The sequence below is a fragment of the Dendropsophus ebraccatus genome, chromosome 15 (assembly GCF_027789765.1).
Source record: "Dendropsophus ebraccatus isolate aDenEbr1 chromosome 15, aDenEbr1.pat, whole genome shotgun sequence".
Classification (NCBI taxonomy): Eukaryota; Metazoa; Chordata; class Amphibia; order Anura; family Hylidae; genus Dendropsophus; species Dendropsophus ebraccatus.
In genome coordinates this window covers 13,327,608-13,348,278 of record NC_091468.1, presented here as the reverse complement: position 1 = coordinate 13,348,278, position 20,671 = coordinate 13,327,608, and the positions used below count along the sequence as shown (strand labels likewise).

Sequence of the window (20,671 nt, the reverse complement as noted above, 5' to 3'; positions counted from 1 at the left end):
TACTACATGTGACCCCTCTCTATCATACTATGTGTGACCCCTCTCTATCTTACTATGTGTGACCCCTCTCTTACTATGCATGACCTCTATATCCCTTCACGTCTGGCAGCACTGATGGAATGGTAGTCACTGTGTAGGGACAGCCCCCTAACTGCTACTGCATTTCAACACTTCCAGGTGGAGAAACTGCAGAATTCTACGTAAAGATTATGGAGATATATTTCAAATATTTACTAAAATAGATGAATTAGGAGACTACTTCTCTGCATAGCTGAATAAGTTACCTGGGAGGCATTGGGTGTGGGAGAATGGCACCTGGCCAGCCTGACCTGCTTCCTCCTCGTACTTCCTCTCTACATTTTTTTTTTTTCCCCTCCTCCTCCTCTTTATAATTGTATGTTCTACTTCTGTGTGTGGTTACGGGGACTGGTCTGATCTACTGAGTAAAATTACCACGACATCCAGGACTTCTGGGTCATGCTATATATATATATATAAATGTGTATGTATAAAATCTTTGCAGCATGACCCAGAAGTTCTAGATGTCATGGTAATAGTACTCAGCAGATCAGATGAAATATGTGTATGTATGTAATATTTATTATGTGTATACAGTGATACCTTGGTTCTGGAAGACAGTTTAAGAACTGAGCAGTTTGAGAACAGAGCTGTGTCCTTCCATAGGAAATAATGTAAATGTGTTTAATTGGTTCCAGCACCCACCAATTACCTACAGTATCATATATTACATCAAAACTTGCCCAGTATAATCCCTACAATACAGATCAGGACATTATACACAAGAAACATTCAACAAAACCAGCAATTGTAGTACAGTAGTCACTAACACTTCACTTATTCTTTCATTCTTTACTGTATGGAGCCCCCCACCCCAGCACTGTAACAGATGGGAGATGGTGCACTGCCTGTACTACTAATGTACTGTATATGCACTCCAGCAATCTTATACAGCACTGTACTGTATGTGAAGCCTCACCAGTGCTAAACTCACCAGGTACAACCCACCATCCACGCTCGCAAAAAAAGTTCAGATACCGAGTACTTCAAGACTGGGGGCCCGAAAAGTGTTTGAGAACCGAGCAAGAGTTTGAGAACCAAAGCAAACTTTTCTTGAAAATGCAGTTTGAGTTCCAAGCAGTTTGAGAACCGAGCAACCACTGTATATGTTTGTATATGTATATCTACCTAATAATAATATATATATATATATATGGATAAATACACACACACTTCTCTATCTTATCTTTTTGCTGTCAGCTCTTGTAATTAAGCACCAGCCAGCATTGACTGAATAGGTTGGGCCGTGTACTTTATGACGATATTGATTATTGCAGCGGATCATCCATGTATGTCACAGCCGCTCTGGCGTCTCCATTATTGGCTTTCTCACCAGTTGTTGTGGGAGAGGATTCGGCTCCTATACAGATGACAGGTGACCGTGGTGGCGCGGGGTAGTATGCGCCATCTACCTTGTCACCCGACAAAGTTTTTCTAGAAGTTTTCTGCTCTCCGGTGTAAAATCTGTAACGTGTAGGTCATTTACAATGGCACTTTTTGTTCATCTTTCCTTTTTATACTTTTCCTTTGTTTGGCCAAAAGAAGCAGAGCAGCCGTCCAAGGTGGAAGCTGGAGTGGCCGTGCCTGCTATATTAAAGTGTTTGGTAGATGTAGTAAAATGCCGGTATAAGCGAGGCATCTAGTAGTAGTACAATGTTTGTTTCATTTGTGTGTTTGTGCCATGAGCTGCGTTGAGTTATTCCTCCCTCTACAGGACATGAGGCTGCTAACCAAGCTAGTCCCCTTTAAGACCACTTTAATACGGCGCCATGCTTGAATCATATACTTATTGTTGAGAACGGCATCTGTTCCTGTCAGGACAAGGCAGGGGCAGCTTTTCCAAACGTTTCTGATCTTAACATGAAAGCATATCAATTGTTTGAAAAAGATAATCTAATAAAACCATGCTTTTTTTTGTTTTTTTTTTGAGTGCTGACAAGGTTATTTTAGTGTTCACATCTATTATATCCTTAGAGTCCCCTCTATGGTGCCCAACTATCCCTAATTCTCTCTATTTCAGCATATGAGACCAGAGCTGGGCTCTTTGCCAGTAGTACACACAGTTAGGGGCCTATTCCACGGAGCGATAATCGGCCGAATAGTCTCGATTTGGCCAATTATCCCTCCGTGTAATAAATGCAACGATCAGCCGATGACCACCATCAAGGTTTGAACCTATAATTGTCGGGCGCCAACTGCGCATCGCTACGTGGAATAGTGGTGTGCAGCTGACGATTTACATTACCTATCCAGGCTGAAGGGCTCCTCTTGCGTTCTGCTTCTCCCCGGGTCCCGTTCGCTCCAGCTTCAGAGTGGCCAGTGATGGGCTGAGCGGCCTGTCAGCTGAGACAAGCCGATCTGAAGCAGGAGCGCGCGGGACCCAGGGAGAAGCCGGGTGCAAGAGGAGCCCTTCAGCCTGGATAGGTAATGTATAAAGTTTAAGAAAGGGCTGCAAGGACATCGGTAATGAAAACGGTAACGTTAAACGATAATCAGGCTGTCTAATAGGCCCAGTAAGTTATTATCGGGTCCACGTCGGCCCCTGTAATAACACCCTTACTTCCTTCCTTACTTCTCTTGCCAATCAGTACAGCACATACTCCCCTCTGCTGTGCCATGACATAGTACTAGTGCACCAAACAGGCTGTGCTGGGGATTTATTTACACACTACATTAATATAGATGGCATGTGAGGGTAGAAAGGATTACTTATCCACTGAGTTTTTGGAAGGTACTATGCGAGCAGACATAAAAGAAACAGCAGGTCAGCAAGGAAAGGGTTAACCTTGGCACTATACAGGCTGGCCCTGTGCTGGGGAATAATGTATGCACCACACTACCATAGACGTCCTGTACAGAGAAGAAAGAATACAAGTGTACTGGCTTTTCAAGGTGCTAGCAGAGAGGAAATTATAACAGGAAAGAGTTACATGAAATGCTGATCTGCTGCTGCTCTGGATCTTAGGGAAGACATGATGCAGGTACAGTCTTTCCTCTCTCCAGCGCAGATCACATGCTATTCCTTGCCCTCCCTGTCTTGGTCTCTTTGGTTACTAGAGACGTTTTGTACTTGGCAACAGTTAGTGGACAGGAGGCAATGGAGACACCTAGTGGCTGCAGTGTTAGAGATTGTTTTCTCAGGTAAAGGAGTCATTTTGGGTAAACAAAGTGATCTACAAGTATGTTAGGGATCACATAGACTATCACATGAAAGGAAGTTAATCCGCTATTGATTACAGTGGGCTTCTGCTTTGTTGTAGCGATCAGCGGTTGTCACAGTGGCCAGGTTCCTCCCCCGATAAGTAATCTGATTGTGTCAGAGTTACTGTAGACTGGAAAGCAAGATGCCTTGTAACTAGCCATGGACATAGCCTCTAGTAGCCATTGTGAACAATTAAAGTATCACTGTTGTAATTGGGTTTATTAGGCAAATATGCCATTACCTGCATTCAAATAGACTTTCCCTCCCCCCCCCCCTCATTCACTGGTCATTATCAGGAAATCTCGACTCTTTTACATCAGTCGAGCCCTGTGTAACCTATAGAGAAGGGAGGGGGGAGGAGGGAGATTAGTCACCAGCAGAGAACAAAGGATTACACAGAAGGACCTGTGTAAAAGCCAGTAGTCAGAGGTCAGTGCTGACTTCAGAGGAGATAGTCCGGTGATGTAGCTGTAAATTAACTATTTGTTGTCCTGTTTTGGTGCCTCAGCAGTGAGGAGTGTGTATGGTGTGTAGTATAGCAGTGAGGAGTGTGTATGGTGTGTAGTATATAGTATAGCAGTGAGGAGTGTGTAGTATAGCAGTGAGGAGTGTGTATGGTGTGTAGTATAGCAGTGAGGAGTGTGTATGGGGTGTAGTATAGCAGTGAGGAGTGTGTATGGTGTGTAGTATATAGTATAGCAGTGAGGAGTGTGTAGTATTGCAGTGAGGAGTGTGTATGGTGTGTAGTATTGCAGTGAGGAGTGTGTATGGGGTGTAGTATTGCAGTGAGGAGTGTGTATGGGGTGTAGTATAGCAGTGAGGAGTGTGTATGGGGTGTAGTATAGCAGTGAGGAGTGTGTATGGTGTGTAGTATATAGTATAGCAGTGAGGAGTGTGTAGTATTGCAGTGAGGAGTGTGTATGGTGTGTAGTATTGCAGTGAGGAGTGTGTATGGGGTGTAGTATAGCAGTGAGGAGTGTATGTGGGGAGTAGTATATAGTATAGCAGTGAGGAGTGTGTATGGGGAGTAGTATATAGTATAGCAGTGAGGAGTGTGTATGGGAAGTATTATATAGTATAGCAGTGAGGAGCGTGTATATGGTGTGTAGTATGTAGTATAGCAGTGAGGAGTGTGTATGGTGCGTAGTATAGCAGTGAGGAGTGTGTATGGGGAGTAGTATAGCAATGAGGAGTGTGTATGGGGTGTAGTATAGCAGTGAGGAGTGGATATGGTGCGTAGTATAGCAGTGAGGAGTGTGTATGGTGCGTAGTATAGCAGTGAGGAGTGTGTATGGTGCGTAGTATAGCAGTGAGGAGTGTGTATGGTGCGTAAGTATAGCAGTGAGGAGTGGATATGGTGCGTAGTATAGCAGTGAGGAGTGTGTATGGTGCGTAGTATAGCAGTGAGGAGTGTGTATGGTGCGTAGTATAGCAGTGAGGAGTGTGTATGGTGCGTAAGTATAGCAGTGAGGAGTGTATATGATGCGTAGTATAGCAGTGAGGAGTGTGTATGGGGAGTAGTATATAGTATAGCAGTGAGGAGTGTGTATGGTGCGTAAGTATAGCAGTGAGGAGTGGATATGGTGTGTAGTATAGCAGTGAGGAGTGGATATGGTGCGTAGTATAGCAGTGAGGAGTGGATATGGTGTGTAGTATAGCAGTGAGGAGTGTGTATGGTGCGTAGTATAGCAGTGAGGAGTGTGTATGGTGCGTAGTATAGCAGTGAGGAGTGTGTATGGTGCGTAAGTATAGCAGTGAGGAGTGGATATGGTGCGTAGTATAGCAGTGAGGAGTGTGTATGGTGCGTAGTATAGCAGTGAGGAGTGTGTATGGTGCGTAGTATAGCAGTGAGGAGTGTGTATGGTGCGTAAGTATAGCAGTGAGGAGTGGATATGGTGTGTAGTATAGCAGTGAGGAGTGTATGTGGTGCGTAGTATAGCAGTGAGGAGTGTGTATGGGGAGTAGTATATAGTATAGCAGTGAGGAGTGTGTATGGTGTGTAGTATAGCAGTGAGGAGTGTGTATGGTGCGTAGTATAGCAGTGAGGAGTGTGTATGGTGCGTAGTATAGCAGTGAGGAGTGTGTATGGTGCGTAGTATAGCAGTGAGGAGTGTGTATGGTGCGTAGTATAGCAGTGAGGAGTGTGTGTGGTGCGTAGTATAGCAGTGAGGAGTGTGTAGTATAGCAGTGAGGAGTGTGTATGTTGTGTAGTATAGCAGTGAGGAGTGTGTATGGGGAGTAGTATAGCAGTGAGGAGTGTGTATGGTGCGTAGTATAGCAGTGAGGAGTGTGTATGGTGCGTAGTATAGCAGTGAGGAGTGTGTATGGTGTGTAGTATAGCAGTGAGGAATGTGTATGGTGCATAGTATAGCAGTGAGGAGTGTATATGATGCGTAGTATAGCAGTGAGGAGTGTGTATGGGGAGTAGTATATAGTATAGCAGTGAGGAGTGTGTATGGTGCGTAGTATAGCAGTGAGGAGTGTGTATGGTGCGTAGTATAGCAGTGAGGAGTGTGTATGGTGCGTAGTATAGAAGTGAGGAGTGTGTATGGTGCGTAGAATAGCAGTGAGGAGTGTGTGTGGTGCGTAGTATAGCAGTGAGGAGTGTGTAGTATAGCAGTGAGGAGTGTGTATGGGGAGTAGTATAGCAGTGAGGAGTATGTATGGTGCGTAGTATAGCAGTGAGGAGTGTGTATGGTGCGTAGTATAGCAGTGAGGAGTGTGTGTGGTGCGTAGTATAGCAGTGAGGAGTGTATGTGGTGTGTAGTATAGCAGTGAGGAGTGTGTATGGTGTGTAGTGTATAGTAAAGCAGTGAGAGGTGTGTAGCTTGTTGTAGTTGTGTGATTTGTATATGTTGTGCTGTATGGCAGTGACGGACGCAGGACGCTCGGTCCTAACTACCAGTGAGGCTTCTCCATTTAGCATCTGTCAGTGAATCCCGTGTGTGTTTTATGAGTGTAGGTGTAACCCGTCCTCCCTGCCGCCGCACTGACATGTCTCTGTGTTCCCCTATAGATGCCACATCCGGTGATCAGCAGGATCTCTTCTGTCAGAAGTTGCAGCAGTGCTGTGTACTGTTTGATTTTATGGACTCTATATCAGACCTGAAGAGCAAAGAAATCAAGAGAGCCACGCTGAACGAGCTGGTGGAGTACGTGTCCACGAATCGAGGGGTTATCATAGAGTCTGCGTACCCCGATATCATACGAATGGTAAGTGCTGCCCATGGAAATCTAACCTATTTGTTACAGGGGTAACAACTATTTACTTGGACCCCCTGTGGTCTTATACTTGTCTCCTATCCTGTGAATAGAGGACTAGTAGAAAGAACTTGGTAAACTCCTTTAAGGGGGTGGGGGTTCTGGGAAAAGAAATTCTGGTCCATTCCTCTGACTGGGGCTGAGCTGCTATACTGGAGGGTACACCATAAACCATGCACTATGTAGGGCTCTTTATCATTGAATTATTACTTTTTTTGTATCCAGGGGTCAGATACGCTGTGGATATTTCACAACCAGTTTGCATATGGAATATGTCTAGTTATTGCAGTAGGGACTAGACGAGCGAGATATAATAAAATGTATTCACACTGTGCAGAAAACACAGCATGTAAATAGCAAGATTCTAGCTTCACTACGTCAGGTAATTTCAGGGACCCATGGGGTATTGGCTTCTGGGACATTTATGGCATGTTCACACGAAATGCCATCAATGATAGATGAAGCCCCTACCTCGAGGGCACCCGTTGTTGTATGCTGCCTATGTAACTTCTATTAAAGGGGTGTTTGGGGGCAAGACTCTTAGAGGTTGTCTGGGAACCTTAGGTGCGGGGTCTGATCTCTGTATCAGGCCTCCGGCTTCTTTGTTATGAATAAAGCCGCGGGGATGGCACGTGACCCATAGCTCTATTCATTCCCATGGAGTACAGCACGCTTCCTGCTTACTTGGCTGTTTCCGCCACCTCCATAACCGCCGTAGGGGTTATTGAGGTCAGACCCCCCCCAACGATTGCTTACTTTTCCCCTATCCTGTAGAGGGGAAAGTTAACTTTTCCTGGACAACCTCTTTAAAGGGAACCAATCAGCCTAAACGGAGCTATATGTGCCGGGGCCACTCCAGGTGCTTTATACAATGCTCAAGGGAACCATATCAGCCCAAACGGGCTGATTGGTTCCATTTAAGCTATATGCCGAGGGATAGCGTTTATGGGGGAACCCCCCCACATACTTGCCTCCCTAGCTTCAGTGCTACCACCAGTACTATACTGCTCTGGTCCCCATTGTGCAGCTGCTTCTGTGTTTGGGGATGTGATGTAGCCAATCAGCAGCTAAGGCGGGATATCAGTACAGGTGCTGATTGGCTTAGTGATCCCCGCTATGTCACATTCCCGAGCCAGGAACTGGCTGCACAATGTGGATTGGATTGGTGTAGTACCAGCGAAGGAGGTAAGCACATGGTGTTTTTCAGTTACCCCCTCCCTGTTCATACAACTTAAATGAGTCCTGCCCACACTACCCTTTTTGAAAGTCAATGGGAATTACATGCCCCAGCACCTCTAAACACCACAACCCGGGACCTTAGGTTCCAGATACATAGGCAGGACCTGGATTTACCAATCAGACACTTACAGCATATCTTACAGATATACCATAAATATCTCAGATGGATTTTCCTCCTTAAAGGAGAAGTCCGGCAAAATTTTTTTATTAAAGTATTGTATTGCCCCCCAAAAGTTATACAAATCCCTATTATATCCCTCATTATAATGTTCTTTTTCCCCTGCACTTACTACATCAAGGCTTCACTTCCTGGATAACATGGTGATGTCACTTCCTGAATAAACATGGTGATGTCATGACCCGACTCCAGGAAGTGACATCACCAGGTTGTCCAGGAAGTGAAGTCTTGATGCAGTAGTAAGTGCAGGGAAAAAGCACTTTATAAGCATTTCCCGTAATAAGTGTATATTGGGGATTTGTATAACTTTTGGAGGGCAATACAATACTTTAGTAAAATTTTTCGCCGGACTTCTCCTTTAATGATGAAATGACAATCCTTAGCTACTTCACTCTCAAACCTCTGGCTGCATTGCCGCACCGAATCTGCAGCAAAATCCTCATGACTTGGTGTGGATTTGCACTGAGAGAAATCACAGCGTTTTCAATGTGCGTGAAAGGGCACTAAAGCAGAACTCTTCAGTGGGTGGGTGCTATGTTACCAGTCTGGGCATCCTCTCTGTATAACATCTGGTTTATACAGCAGATGACGGTCGCTAGATTACAGAAACCAGAGAAACAAGGCTTGCATTTTGACTTTTTTTTTTTTTGCATTTACAGTTTCTTTCCTATGATTTTTCCGTAAGAAAACGGTCTGTCTAGGGAGATTTGTGTATGTTCTTGTTTGCATGCATCCTGTACACAAACCGTATACATTCATGAGACAGAGCAGATGCTGTTACTGGTGGCCTATGCTTACTGGAGTAAGTTCAGTGACTGCATCATGGTAATGGTGGCCCAAAATGTGACGTGAACAGGGCCCAAAGAGCTTTAGCAAACCATTTTCATATACTTCTCTATGTACAGCGTCATTGTTATGCTGAAGCAGCATATTACTTTATCAGACTGTTGCTGCAAAGTCGGAAGCTGACCATTTTACCCCTTGGAGGAATTAACTGTACAGGTATGGTGGATGTGTGTGGTGTCATGGTGCAGGCTGGAGCTGAGGCTGTCATCAGGTATTTACCTGCATTATAGTAAGGGTCCGTTCACACGGAGTAAAACTGGCGGAATCCTGCCAGCCTCCATGTCATACTGGCAGTCTATGGGAGGCTCGCACACCTCCTCTCTCTGCGCTGAAGAATGGTTGTGTCAATTCTTCAGCATGGAGAGAGAAGACGTGCAAGACTCCCAGTACGACATGGAGGCTGACGGAATTCCGCCAGTTTTACTCCGTGTGAACGGAGCCTAAAGCCTCAATATCCAAACAGTATCAGGGGAGATTGTCAGCTGAACTATTGTTCAGCTGACATTTATTGAGGTTACAAGAGCGGGGATTCCCATCACAATGACTGGAATCCTAGTTCTAAATGGTGCTCCTGCACACTGATGTCCTCCCTCTCCAGGCGGCCACCGCACTCGGCTGCGTAAGAGACACGTTGACCGCCTAGGGAGAGAGGTTGTCACTGTGCAGGAGCACGGTTTAGAGCGGGATACCCGTCATTATGATGGGAATCCCTCCTCATTTATAGTAAATAGTGGTGCTCGATGCATCACTTCTTATTAGTCTTTACACTCTCTGGGCCGGGTGCTCTGCATCTGACCCATGCAGAGTATACAACGATTAAACCCATTTACATTGTTCCCTATGGGAACACACAGCTCAGTTGTCAAACTGTTTGGTCCTGTAACATCCTTCCACAACCAATTCAGTTTGAGAACCGAGTTATTACTGTATATCAGCTGGGAGATGTCATCTATGAAGAAAAGAGACTGCCGCACACCAGAAATGGGGCTAGTAAAGAAACAGCCAGCCTGCGCCCGTAACATCGGGATTGTCGGATAAGCATCCAAACAAAAAAAGGTGTTTGTGGGCCATTCCAGCTGCATTTACAACACACATAAACCTAAAACTGTATAATGGTGAACATTTTTATTTTTTCGGGACAATTTTTTTTCTCCAATGGTCCTAAATAGAACCGTGGAGTCTAGCCACCACTTCCTGTAAACCAGGGTGCACCTACCCAAGCATCCCATACTGTAAGGATTGCAGGAACAAACAATGGCGTCTTTCTTCCAAAAATGGAGTCACACCTGTACCTTGAACAGAGGCATGGATATGGAGGGATGAAGATGAGGACAGAAGAGGCGCTGTTTCTGGAAGAAAACGGCCATGTTTTTCTAGGCCGGGATAATCCCTTTAACCGCGCATTATCAGTTGAGCCACACATAAACCAATGCATATCATTCAGCCAAAATTGTCCAATGAATGAAGGGCGGGCTGCAGCGCTTCTATCAGTTCTTTCATATGTAACCCACCAATCATTGGCCTTTTTGTTCTAAAGGTTTTGAGGATCAGTGCTCCGACCTGGACAGAATTACACAGAACTCGCAGTTATATTAATAGCATCCAAGCATCCCGACTCCGTGTCAGTCCATTCATCTCCATGGCAGCCGGGTAAACTAATATCAACATGGCTTCCAGAGGGGGCCCGTCCTGCAAATGAGCTGCTGACACGGACAAGACTTTCTGACCCGAATCCTTACAAATCACATTAGCAAAGCTGATAGTTGATACTCTGATTTTTTTTTTTACAACTTTAATTTGCTTCATTCAAATGAAACTATATATATATATATATATATATATATATATATATATATATATATATATATATATATATATATATATATATTATAATCTGTCCATTTAATATGGATCCATTTATAAAATAGGAGATATATTTCATAGATAGATGGATATGAGACGGATGGATAAACAGATTAAGTGTTCTAGCTACTTGTCCGCCAGCTATCTATGTACCTATTGTTCACCCCTGTATCTCTAGTATTGCATTCCTATGGATAAGTCTGTGCATTGGCTGTCGCATCTGGGCAGTCTCCAGGCTGTGATGCATTGTTCCCCAGCTCTCCAGCGTCCTGCGTCCATAGCGCTGTGTTCAGGTTTCCTCTTTGTATTTGGCAGGAAGCGCTCTTTCCTGTGTGTAAAATCACTGCAGACACAGGACGGATTTTCCACTTTCACTGGTGCAGTCAGCTGAAGGTTTTCTTCCTCTCCTGATTCTATTACTGGTTGGATGTTTTACTTTACACTTTTAGCTCTTTTGCGCTGGTCGGGCCTGCAGCTCATTGTCCCGTTCTGTGACCTTGTTTGGTGGTTTTCTTCTCCAGCGTGTAGGATGATAAACCACCTTATTCTGCCTGGATTATTCCTTGAAGTCGCCATTGATTCCTGGTTAGATGAAGAAAAATCCATAAGTCATAAATGATCTCCCAGAGTATCATAGATGCATGTTATGATGGGAGTCTCTGAGCCCAGGTGTCCACAGTCCACAATGATCTGCCTCTTTACATCAGTGCAACCCCTCCCCTAAACCTGTGGCTTTCCAGCTGTAACTCCCTGAAGACAGTCAGAGTATGATGGGAGTTGTAGTTTGGTGACAGCTGGAGGGCCCCGGATTGGGTTGCCCTGTCTTACATGAACTTGGCTTTGTGGCTTTGAATTTATTCTTTGTCTTTCTCACTTGTGTTTTCACAGATTAGTTCCAATATCTTTAGAACGCTCCCTCCTAGCGACAATCCAGACTTCGATCCAGAAGAGGACGAGCCGACATTAGAAGCTTCCTGGCCTCACATACAGGTAGACTTACGTCCAGCACTTCTCAGGTCCTTCATTAAACGCTAAAGCTTTGGCTGTCCAGGCATCATAGGAATTGACGTTTTACAATCACAGCGTTATGCACATTGCAGTGTATAAGGAGGCCCCTTTAATTTTTTTTTCTTATATTGCTGCCCTTGCAGCATAATAAAAATTCTATTCTTGCCTATTCTTTGCTCCGCCTTGGACCTCATGCAGTGTCAGTGGGTCCCACACTGCTGAGACAACTGCTCAGCCAGTCACTGACTAAAATGGGACAGCGCAGCGGGCTGTCACTGACAAGACAAGTTTGTCTCAGATGTGGCAGCGGAAATGTTCTGCAGGAGACCCAAAGGCTCCACAAGAGGACCTCCGGGGCAGCATGGTGAGGTTAAAGGGGTACTCCGGCAAGAATCTTTCTCTTTCAAATCAACAGGTTTCAAAAAGTTATATAGATTTGTAATTTACAACTTTTTAAAAATCTCCCGTCTTCCGGTACTTATTAGCTGCTGTATGTTCTGCAGGAAGCGGTGTATTCTTTCCAGTGGGACACAGTGCTCTCTGCTGCCACCTTGTCAGGAACTGTCCAGAGCAGTAGCAGTACTCCTTTAAAATGGCATCTCTGCAAGGGCAGTAACATATAATATTTTTAAAGGGGCCGGAGACCCCCTTTCGTAGAGTAGTCAATATTTTAAGCCTGGGTCTCTTACTAGTGGTGAATAAAGTCAAGGCTGTAACAAGTTCATTTAGTCATGGTTCCCATTTACGATGTTGCGACCAGAATCGTGCATAACGGAAGAAGTGTAAAAGAAGCCACTGCTCCAGGGGAACGGGGAGCGAGAGGTTTCTTTCAGCACAGATTAATGGCATCTTGTACCATGGAGTACAGAGCGACCATTGTCCGCTAACACTCGCTGTAGAGCATCCTTTTATGTAAATCTTGTGATTTGGCGGAGACCTTGGTGTCAGTCACATGATAAATCCAAGAGAGACACTTACAATGCTATTTAAAGCAACGTTTACTTAAATTACGTTACGTTAAGTTGCCCGGGTGATCGCTATATCGTCCGGACAACCCATAGAGGATAGTGGCATTCTGCTGCCACCGCTCTTATTCCACGCAGCGTCGGCAGCAGATCGCTGATATAACAGTTGCTTGTTTTTCAACATGTTTGAAAAACAAGCAACGCAACGATCAGCCGACATGAACGATGTGGGCTGTATGGGCGTGCAGTATTATGCATCGCTAAAGTCACGCTGTTATTTATCGGACCCTGATCATGTTTTATGCACATTCGGCGACTTTTTTTTATCATTCTGCTCACTTCCTGCCAAATCAGTGCTTATAGTGTACTGCTGCAGTGCATTGTGGGAGCTGTAGTTTTACCCCCATATTAAAGGCACTTGTATAAAGACAAGTGCAAAGAAGCTGCTTGTTATAGTCACCCTACAGAATTGGTATTTGATTTTTGCAAGTGTGTACACATAGGCCCCTTTCACACATCCATTTATTCTGTCCGCATTATATTAACAGTCTATATATGGTATCTGTTCATATATGGGCAGTCTATATATGGTATGTGTTATATATGGGATGTTTATATAAGGTATGTGTTATACCATATATAGACTGTCCATATATAACACATACCATATATAGACTGCTCATATATAACACATACCATATATAGACTGCTCATATATAACACATACCATATATAGACTGTCCATATATGAACAGATACCATATATAGACTGTCCATATATAACACATACCATATATAGACTGCTCATATATATGTTCCTATATGTGCAGTCTATATATGGTATGTGTTATATATGTGCAGTCTATATATGGTATGTGTTCCTATATTGGCAGTCTGTATATGGTATGTGTTCCTTTATTGGCAGTCTGTATATGGTATGTGTTCATATATGGATAGTCTATATATGGTATATGTTCCTATATGGGCAGTCTATATATGGTATGTGTTCCTATATGGGCAGTCTGTATATGGTATGTAATGTAAGCGGTATGGTATGTAAGCGGGTGACTTATACCATTGCTTGCCTATACGATGCGATACATTGCGACCTTTCGCTTGGTGGTATACATTGGGAAACTTAAAGTTGGTGGTGTGAATGTGGCCTAACTTGCAGTCTGTTTTTTTTTTTTTTTTTTACATTTTAAAGTGTTTTTTTTTCTTCTGTTTTTACAGCTAGTCTATGAGTTTTTCCTGAGATTTTTGGAGAGTCCAGATTTTCAGCCAAGTATTGCAAAGAGGTTTGTGGACCAGAAATTTGTTCAGCAGGTAAGTGCCTCATCTTAAAGGAACCATCACCATAGAAAATAAATACAAACCCATCAGTACCCCCTTGTGAAAAGTTGTTGTACACTTTAATAAAATGGCAGATTTTTAAAGGAGCAGACCCCCCCCCCCGGGTCTTCAGTGCTAGTTATGGTGGATTCACACATGGCAGATCTCTCTGTAACATCAAATACACCACATGTGAATCCACCCTTAGACATTTCCTCATCACTTATCCTCTAAAGATGAGAAGAAAGGAAACTTCCGCTTGTAACAAGCTATCTATCTCAAGGAGTGGTTCTCGACTTGTTACTCTCCACCCCTCCAGCTGTCCAGACATGCTGGGGGTTGTAGTTTTAAAGCAGCTGGAGAACCCTAGTTGTCTGTAGCATTGTTGCGTATTGTTATTGAAAACCTTTGTAATCCATTCCCCTCTCAAGGGTTAAGTGCTTCATATATAAATGCTAGGTAAAGTTCCCAGTGGAGTGCACACTCAGACCTTGTGCAGGAGTGCCAGCAACGAAGATTGAATCCACGTCTTCTCAATAGATCCCAAGAAGTCGCAGCACATCCAAATAGTGAAAAAACTTGTCTTGTGATGAGACAGAAACGTTGCACTGGCTGATATCGTTACTACGAAATAAAAATTACAAGTTTTTTTTCACTATTTGGATGTGCTGCGACTTCTTGGGATATAAATGCTAGCTAAGACGCTTTGTATTTGAAGCAGGTTCTTAAAGGTGGCGACTGGGAATTCATAGGAGTCTGCAGCCTTCCACAAAGAGCCGTACAGTTAGGGCTGTGTCTGGTATTACAGCTCAGCCCTATTAGGCTGCAATACCAGATGCAGCCATGGTAAAGGGAGGGGCACCAAAAAATAAAATAATTAAAAATGTGTCGTTGATCAGGGGATTAAAAGTCTTTTTTAGTTATATCATTTGCCCAGTTGTGTCTTATTCCATCCAGTATTTCCTGTAACGCCTGTACCCTTGGCTTCTTCCAGCTCCTGGAGCTGTTTGACAGCGAAGATCCCCGGGAGCGAGATTTCCTCAAGACTGTATTACATCGAATTTATGGGAAGTTCCTTGGTCTAAGAGCGTTCATCAGAAAGCAAATAAACAACATTTTTCTCAGGTAGTGGACTTGTTACTGTGTGTGTGTGTGTATGTATGTATGTATGTATGTATGTATATGTTACAGTGAAATGATAGAATCAGGGATTTGATCAAATCCCAGAAAATGATGAAATGACTGCGCCATTCCATCATTTCCCTAGGGTCCCGTCCGCCCCGCGGCACGCCTCCTGCTCCCCCGGGCCGTCTGCTTCCCGTCTGCCCAATCCTGTCCGCCTGCTGCGAGGTGTGCCTCTCTGCTCCCCATCTGCCCCCAGTCCCGTCCTTCCGCCACCATGTGCCTGCCGCTCTGCTCCCCCGTCCGCCTCGCCGCCATATGCCTGCCGGGGAGGTGTGCCGCTCTGCTCCCCCTTCTGCCTCCACCGCCAAACGTAGAGCCGGGCGACACCTCTATCCTTCATTCCATTATTTCCCTGAAAGGGGTCAGGTATTTGATCAAATCCCTAGGGAGATGATGGAGCAGCGCGTTCATTCCATCATTTCCTGGGATTTGATCAAATCCCTGGATTCTATCATTTCACCGCTACATATATATATATATATATATATATATATATATATATATATATATATATATATATATATATATATATATATATATATATATATATATATATATATATATATATTTTATATATATATATATATATATATATATATATATTATATATATATATATATATATATATATATATATTGTGTGTGTGTGTGTGTATATATGTGTATATATAATATATATATATATATATATATATATATATATATATATATATATATATATATATATATGCAAAAAAGGGGTCCGTGGAGCCTCAGTTACGAGTCTCAAAACACAGGAATAGCCAGATATTCCTCTCTCCAGAGAAGGAAGCCCATTGCCAAGGGCTGCCTCCTAGTGGGGAGAGCACCAAACCACCCTGATACGTAGTCCCTCAGGTCCTCACTCTGTTGCCCTTGGCAATGGGCTTCCTTCTCTGGAGAGAGGGATATCTGGCTATTCCCGTGTTTTGAGACTCGTAACTGAGGCTCCACGGACCCCTTTTTTGCATATTCAAATTTTGTATGGGACAATCAATGGAGACTCGTAAATGAGTACTCCATTGGAATTTTTCACTGTTCTCCCTGAGTTCAGTGATTGTTGTGTTTTGTTGGTATATATATATATATATATATATATATATATATATATATATATATATATAATATATATATAATAATGCGCACGCACACACACAGCCGGGGCAGAAAACATTATATGAGGCAGTGTCATTGGTTCTGCCAAATATTCCTTGTGTACTCTGCCAAAAGTTTGTGGGAAATGCCTGTAGTTCTCTGTAGTCGGTGCCAGCAACACTTTTGCAGTCTTGGTCACGGGAGTGTGAGGACCATGTTACTAAGTAGCAGTCAGTCCTATTCTAGCACCGAGTGTATACAGATCAGTGGGGGGTGTTTATATGGATAACCAGTGTAAAGAGATGGCTGCACTTTGCAGGGTGTCAGGCCTCTTTGCTCTCCATTGTTTGGATGAAATGTACAGACTCCAACTCTTTCATTTGGTTGTAATATATTGATACATTGACTGCAGTAGTTAATTTTTTTTGTTTGTTTGTTTTTTGTTCTTTCTGTTTATAGGTTTATCTATGAAACAGAACATTTTAATGGCGTTGCAGAATTGCTTGAAATATTGGGCAGGTAATGAAATAACATAAACCAACAGTCCAGTCAAAATTCTCAATATGAAAGAATAATAAGAACGTAATGATAGGTGATGTGATGGATTTCTTGGATGGAAGACTGCCGGTATAAAGTATGCTAAACCACAGCGAGGGGGGAGGGTGGCCATGTTTTATTATTTCCCCATTGACTTTGATGTCTGAAGCTGCAAAGAATCCTTGCAGGTCTGCTCACCACGTCCCTCTCTGGTCGACTCCTATACACAGGCCAGCTTGGAGTCCGTTTCTTAGTCTAATGGAGCCTATGGAGCTTACAGTAGATGCGATTGCTGGAAGTTCCTTAGGCTTTGTAATCTGTCAATTGTAACATTCACATTAAGAGCGGAGATGAAGGGGTGTGCACTGCTAAGCACTTCTGCCCTTTCGTTCTAGTGATTGCCAGGCGTCTCAGCACCTGGACTCTCAACAACACAAACCTTTGACATGTGGCTGCAACATCTCAGAAGTTTGTTCTAATGACAGGTAAACTTTAAAGGGGTTGTCCAGCAAAAAAATTTTTTTATTTCAAATCAACTGGTGTCAGAAAGTTTTATATAGATTTGTAATTTACTTCTATTTAAAAATCTTAAGTCTTCCCATACTTATTAGCTACTATATGTCCTGCAGGAAGTGTTGTTTTATTTACATTCAGACACAGTGCTCTCTGCTGCCACATCTGTCCGAGACAGGAACTGTCCTGAGCAGGAGAGGTTTTCTATAGGGATTTGTTACTGCTCTGGACAGTTCCTGTCTCCGCTTTCTGACACCAGTTTTTTTTCTCCGCTGGACAACCCCTTTAAGTTAGTTGGGAAAATCTGCCTGCCACATGTGAACACTCTCCTAAAACATAAGCGTCCGAATAAGGACAAGATGACAGAAGCCTGACGTGTTTTGATTATTTTACCTCTTGAAGAGATTTTCTCGCCATGAACATTAACATCTTTTGGATTAGTTAGTTTGGACCCCTGTGATCATTAAAAATGGGGCGGTTCGACGCTATAGGAGTTCTAAGCGAATAGTGAGATGCTGTTTTCCTTCCATAGAGTTGTACAAAGCAACAAAAATCACGCTCATTGATCCATACAAACTCCTTGCTGTGGCTGTCCTGATGAAGGGGGTCAGGGGTCCCCCCATTCTAACATCATACAGTGAAGAAAATAATAATTTGATCCCTTGCTGATTTCGGAAGTTGTCCACGGACAAAGACCTGAACAGTTTTTAATTTAAAGGGTTGGTTAATTTTAGCAGTGAGGGGTAGAATTTCTAAAATAAAATCCGATTGTATAAATTTATTTGATCCCCTACCAACCATTAAGGGTTGTGGCTCCTACAGACCAGTTAGACGCTCCTAATCAACTCCTTACCTGCATTGTAGGCAGCTGTCTTACATTGTCACCTGTATAAAAGTCTCCTGTCCACAGACTCAGTCAGTCAGACTTTAACCTCTACAACGTGGTCGAGACAAAAGTGCTTTCTAAGGATGTCCAGGACAAGATCATAGACCTGCACAAGGCTGGAATGGGCTACGAAACCATAAGTAAGACGCTGGGTGAGGAGGAGACGACTGTTAGTGCAATTGTAAGAAAATGGAAGAAATACAAAATCACTGTCAATTGACCTCGGCCCTAATGCAAAATCTCACCCCGTGGGGTATCCTGGATCATGAGGAAGGTGAGAAATCCGCCTAAAACGACATGGGGGGAACTTGTTAATTATTTCAAAGCAACTGGGACCACTGTCACCAAGAAAACCATTGGCAACGCATTATACCTTGCCTGTAAAGTCCCAGAGGCCCAGGTGCCGGCCTGTCTGAGGACTGCCAATGATCCCGGATGGTTCTGCGAGTGACTGGGAGAAGGTGCTGGGGTCAGATGAGAAAAGAACTCTTTGGCGTTACCTTTACTCGCCGTGTTTGGAGGAAGAGAAATGCTGCCTATCACCCAAAGAACACCGTCCCCACTGTCAGACATGAAGGTGGAAACATTGTTTTGCGGATGTTTCTCTGCTAAGAGTGCAGGACTGCTTTACTGCATCAATGGGACAATGGAAGGAGCCATGCATTGTAAAAACTCTTTCCCTCTGCCAGGACACAGGTGGTGGCTGGGCCTTCCAGCACAATAATGACCCAAAACATCCAGCCAAGGAGCAGCTCAAAAAGAAGCACACTTAGGTCATGGAGTATCCTAGCCATTCTCCAGTCCTTAATCCCAAAGAAAACGTATGGAGGGAGCTGAAGCTCCGAGTGGCCAAGCGACAGCCTCAAAATCCTAATGATGATCCTGACCTGTGTGCAATTCTTATACTAGTTTGTATATTAGTTTTATCTATTTTGCTGAAACTGTTGAAGACACTTTTTTTTTTTCCTCTTTGTGGAATTTCCATTAACACTGGGTTTTCCTTCTCTTCGCAGCATCATCAATGGGTTTGCTTTACCGTTAAAAGCTGAACACAAACAGTTCCTCATGAAAGTCCTGATTCCAATGCACACAGCAAAAGGCCTGGCCTTGTTTCATGCGCAGGTGAATGTTCTTTTATGGCTGCTGTTATCATATGGTGGAAAGTGTTCCTGCCAAAAAATTTTTATATATATATATATATATATATATATATATATATATATATATTATATATATATATATATATATATATATATATTATATATACAATATTATATGATATATACACACACAACAACAAATCTTTTCACAAACCTTGTCAGACATGTCAAAAGTTTGATCAGGTAGTGTCTGAGTGATCAGACCCCCATCAATATCTAGATACAGCTTTGAGAAGCGAGTGTTATACATTTCTCCTTTGGGCTACCTGTACATTTTGAGTCGGTCTTTGTACCTTTAGATCAGGGATGGGGAACCTTCGGCCCTCCAGCTGTTGCAAAACTACAGATCCCATCATGCCTGGACAGCCGAAGCTTTAGCACGATGGGAATTGTAGTTTTGCAACAGCTGAAGGGCTAAAGGTTCCCCGTCCTTGCCTTAGAGGGACACATGATATAATTTAAAGGGACCCAATCACTTAAACGGCTATAACGCTATGGGAATGTGCTGTCGCAGCACCCAGCACACTTCCCAAACCTGCTTCTACACCCCCCGTCCCTGGAATCTACAGCCCGAAAACTTACTTTATAAAGTTGGCGCCCTGTATGTAAATTGCTCCCAAGTAGTCACGGTGGGCGGTAAGCTGCGGCAAGTAGTCACTGTCCCCTGGGCTTTTTGGAGAGGTAATTACGCCCCTTTGGGCGTGATTAGCCTGCATAATTGTGGCAATGTCACAGAGAGGAATGCTGAATATAGTATAACAGCACAGGCGAAATAGAAAAAAGTAGAAAAATGATGAATTAGTGCACGCCTCACCAGACTGGGCTCAATGTCCAAGATTATGAGAGAGGAATGCTGTCCCTAACGTCATCACGCCTACGTTCTCTGTGCCGCTCATGCGCAGTACATCGGGTTCGGTCCGCGCCGTACCACGCAGGTGCAAAATAGCCTAGAACTCATTGCCGGACCTCCAGCAATGAGTTTGAAACTTTCTGCACCTGTGCAGTACAGCGCGGACCGAACCCGCTGTACTGCGCATGAGCGGCACAGAAAGAATGTAGGCGTGCTGACGTTAGGGACAGCATTCCTCTCTGTGACGTTGCCACAATTATGTAGGCTAATCACGCCCAGAGGGGCGTAATTACCTCTCCGGAACGCCCAGGGACCGTGACTACTTGCCGCAGCTCACCACCCACCGTGACTACTTGGGGGCAATTTACATACAGGGCGCCAACTTTATAAAGTAAGTTTTCGGGCTGTAGATTCCAGGGACTGGGGGTGTAGAAGCAGGTTTGGGAAGTGTGCTGG

General features: G+C 43.7%; 1 protein-coding gene across 1 annotated transcript in view; it reads left to right on the top strand.

Moving 5' to 3' along the window:
- PPP2R5A (protein phosphatase 2 regulatory subunit B'alpha) overlaps window positions 1–20,671 on the top strand; it is an 87,586-nt gene that overhangs the window by 51,648 nt on the left and 15,267 nt on the right. Inside the window, exons 2-7 of the mRNA XM_069955412.1 lie at window positions 6,297–6,493; window positions 11,556–11,657; window positions 13,874–13,966; window positions 14,967–15,097; window positions 16,729–16,788; window positions 19,219–19,327. Of these exons, the coding sequence (XP_069811513.1) occupies window positions 6,297–6,493; window positions 11,556–11,657; window positions 13,874–13,966; window positions 14,967–15,097; window positions 16,729–16,788; window positions 19,219–19,327 (692 nt within the window). The remainder of the gene's footprint in view (window positions 1–6,296; window positions 6,494–11,555; window positions 11,658–13,873; window positions 13,967–14,966; window positions 15,098–16,728; window positions 16,789–19,218; window positions 19,328–20,671) is intronic.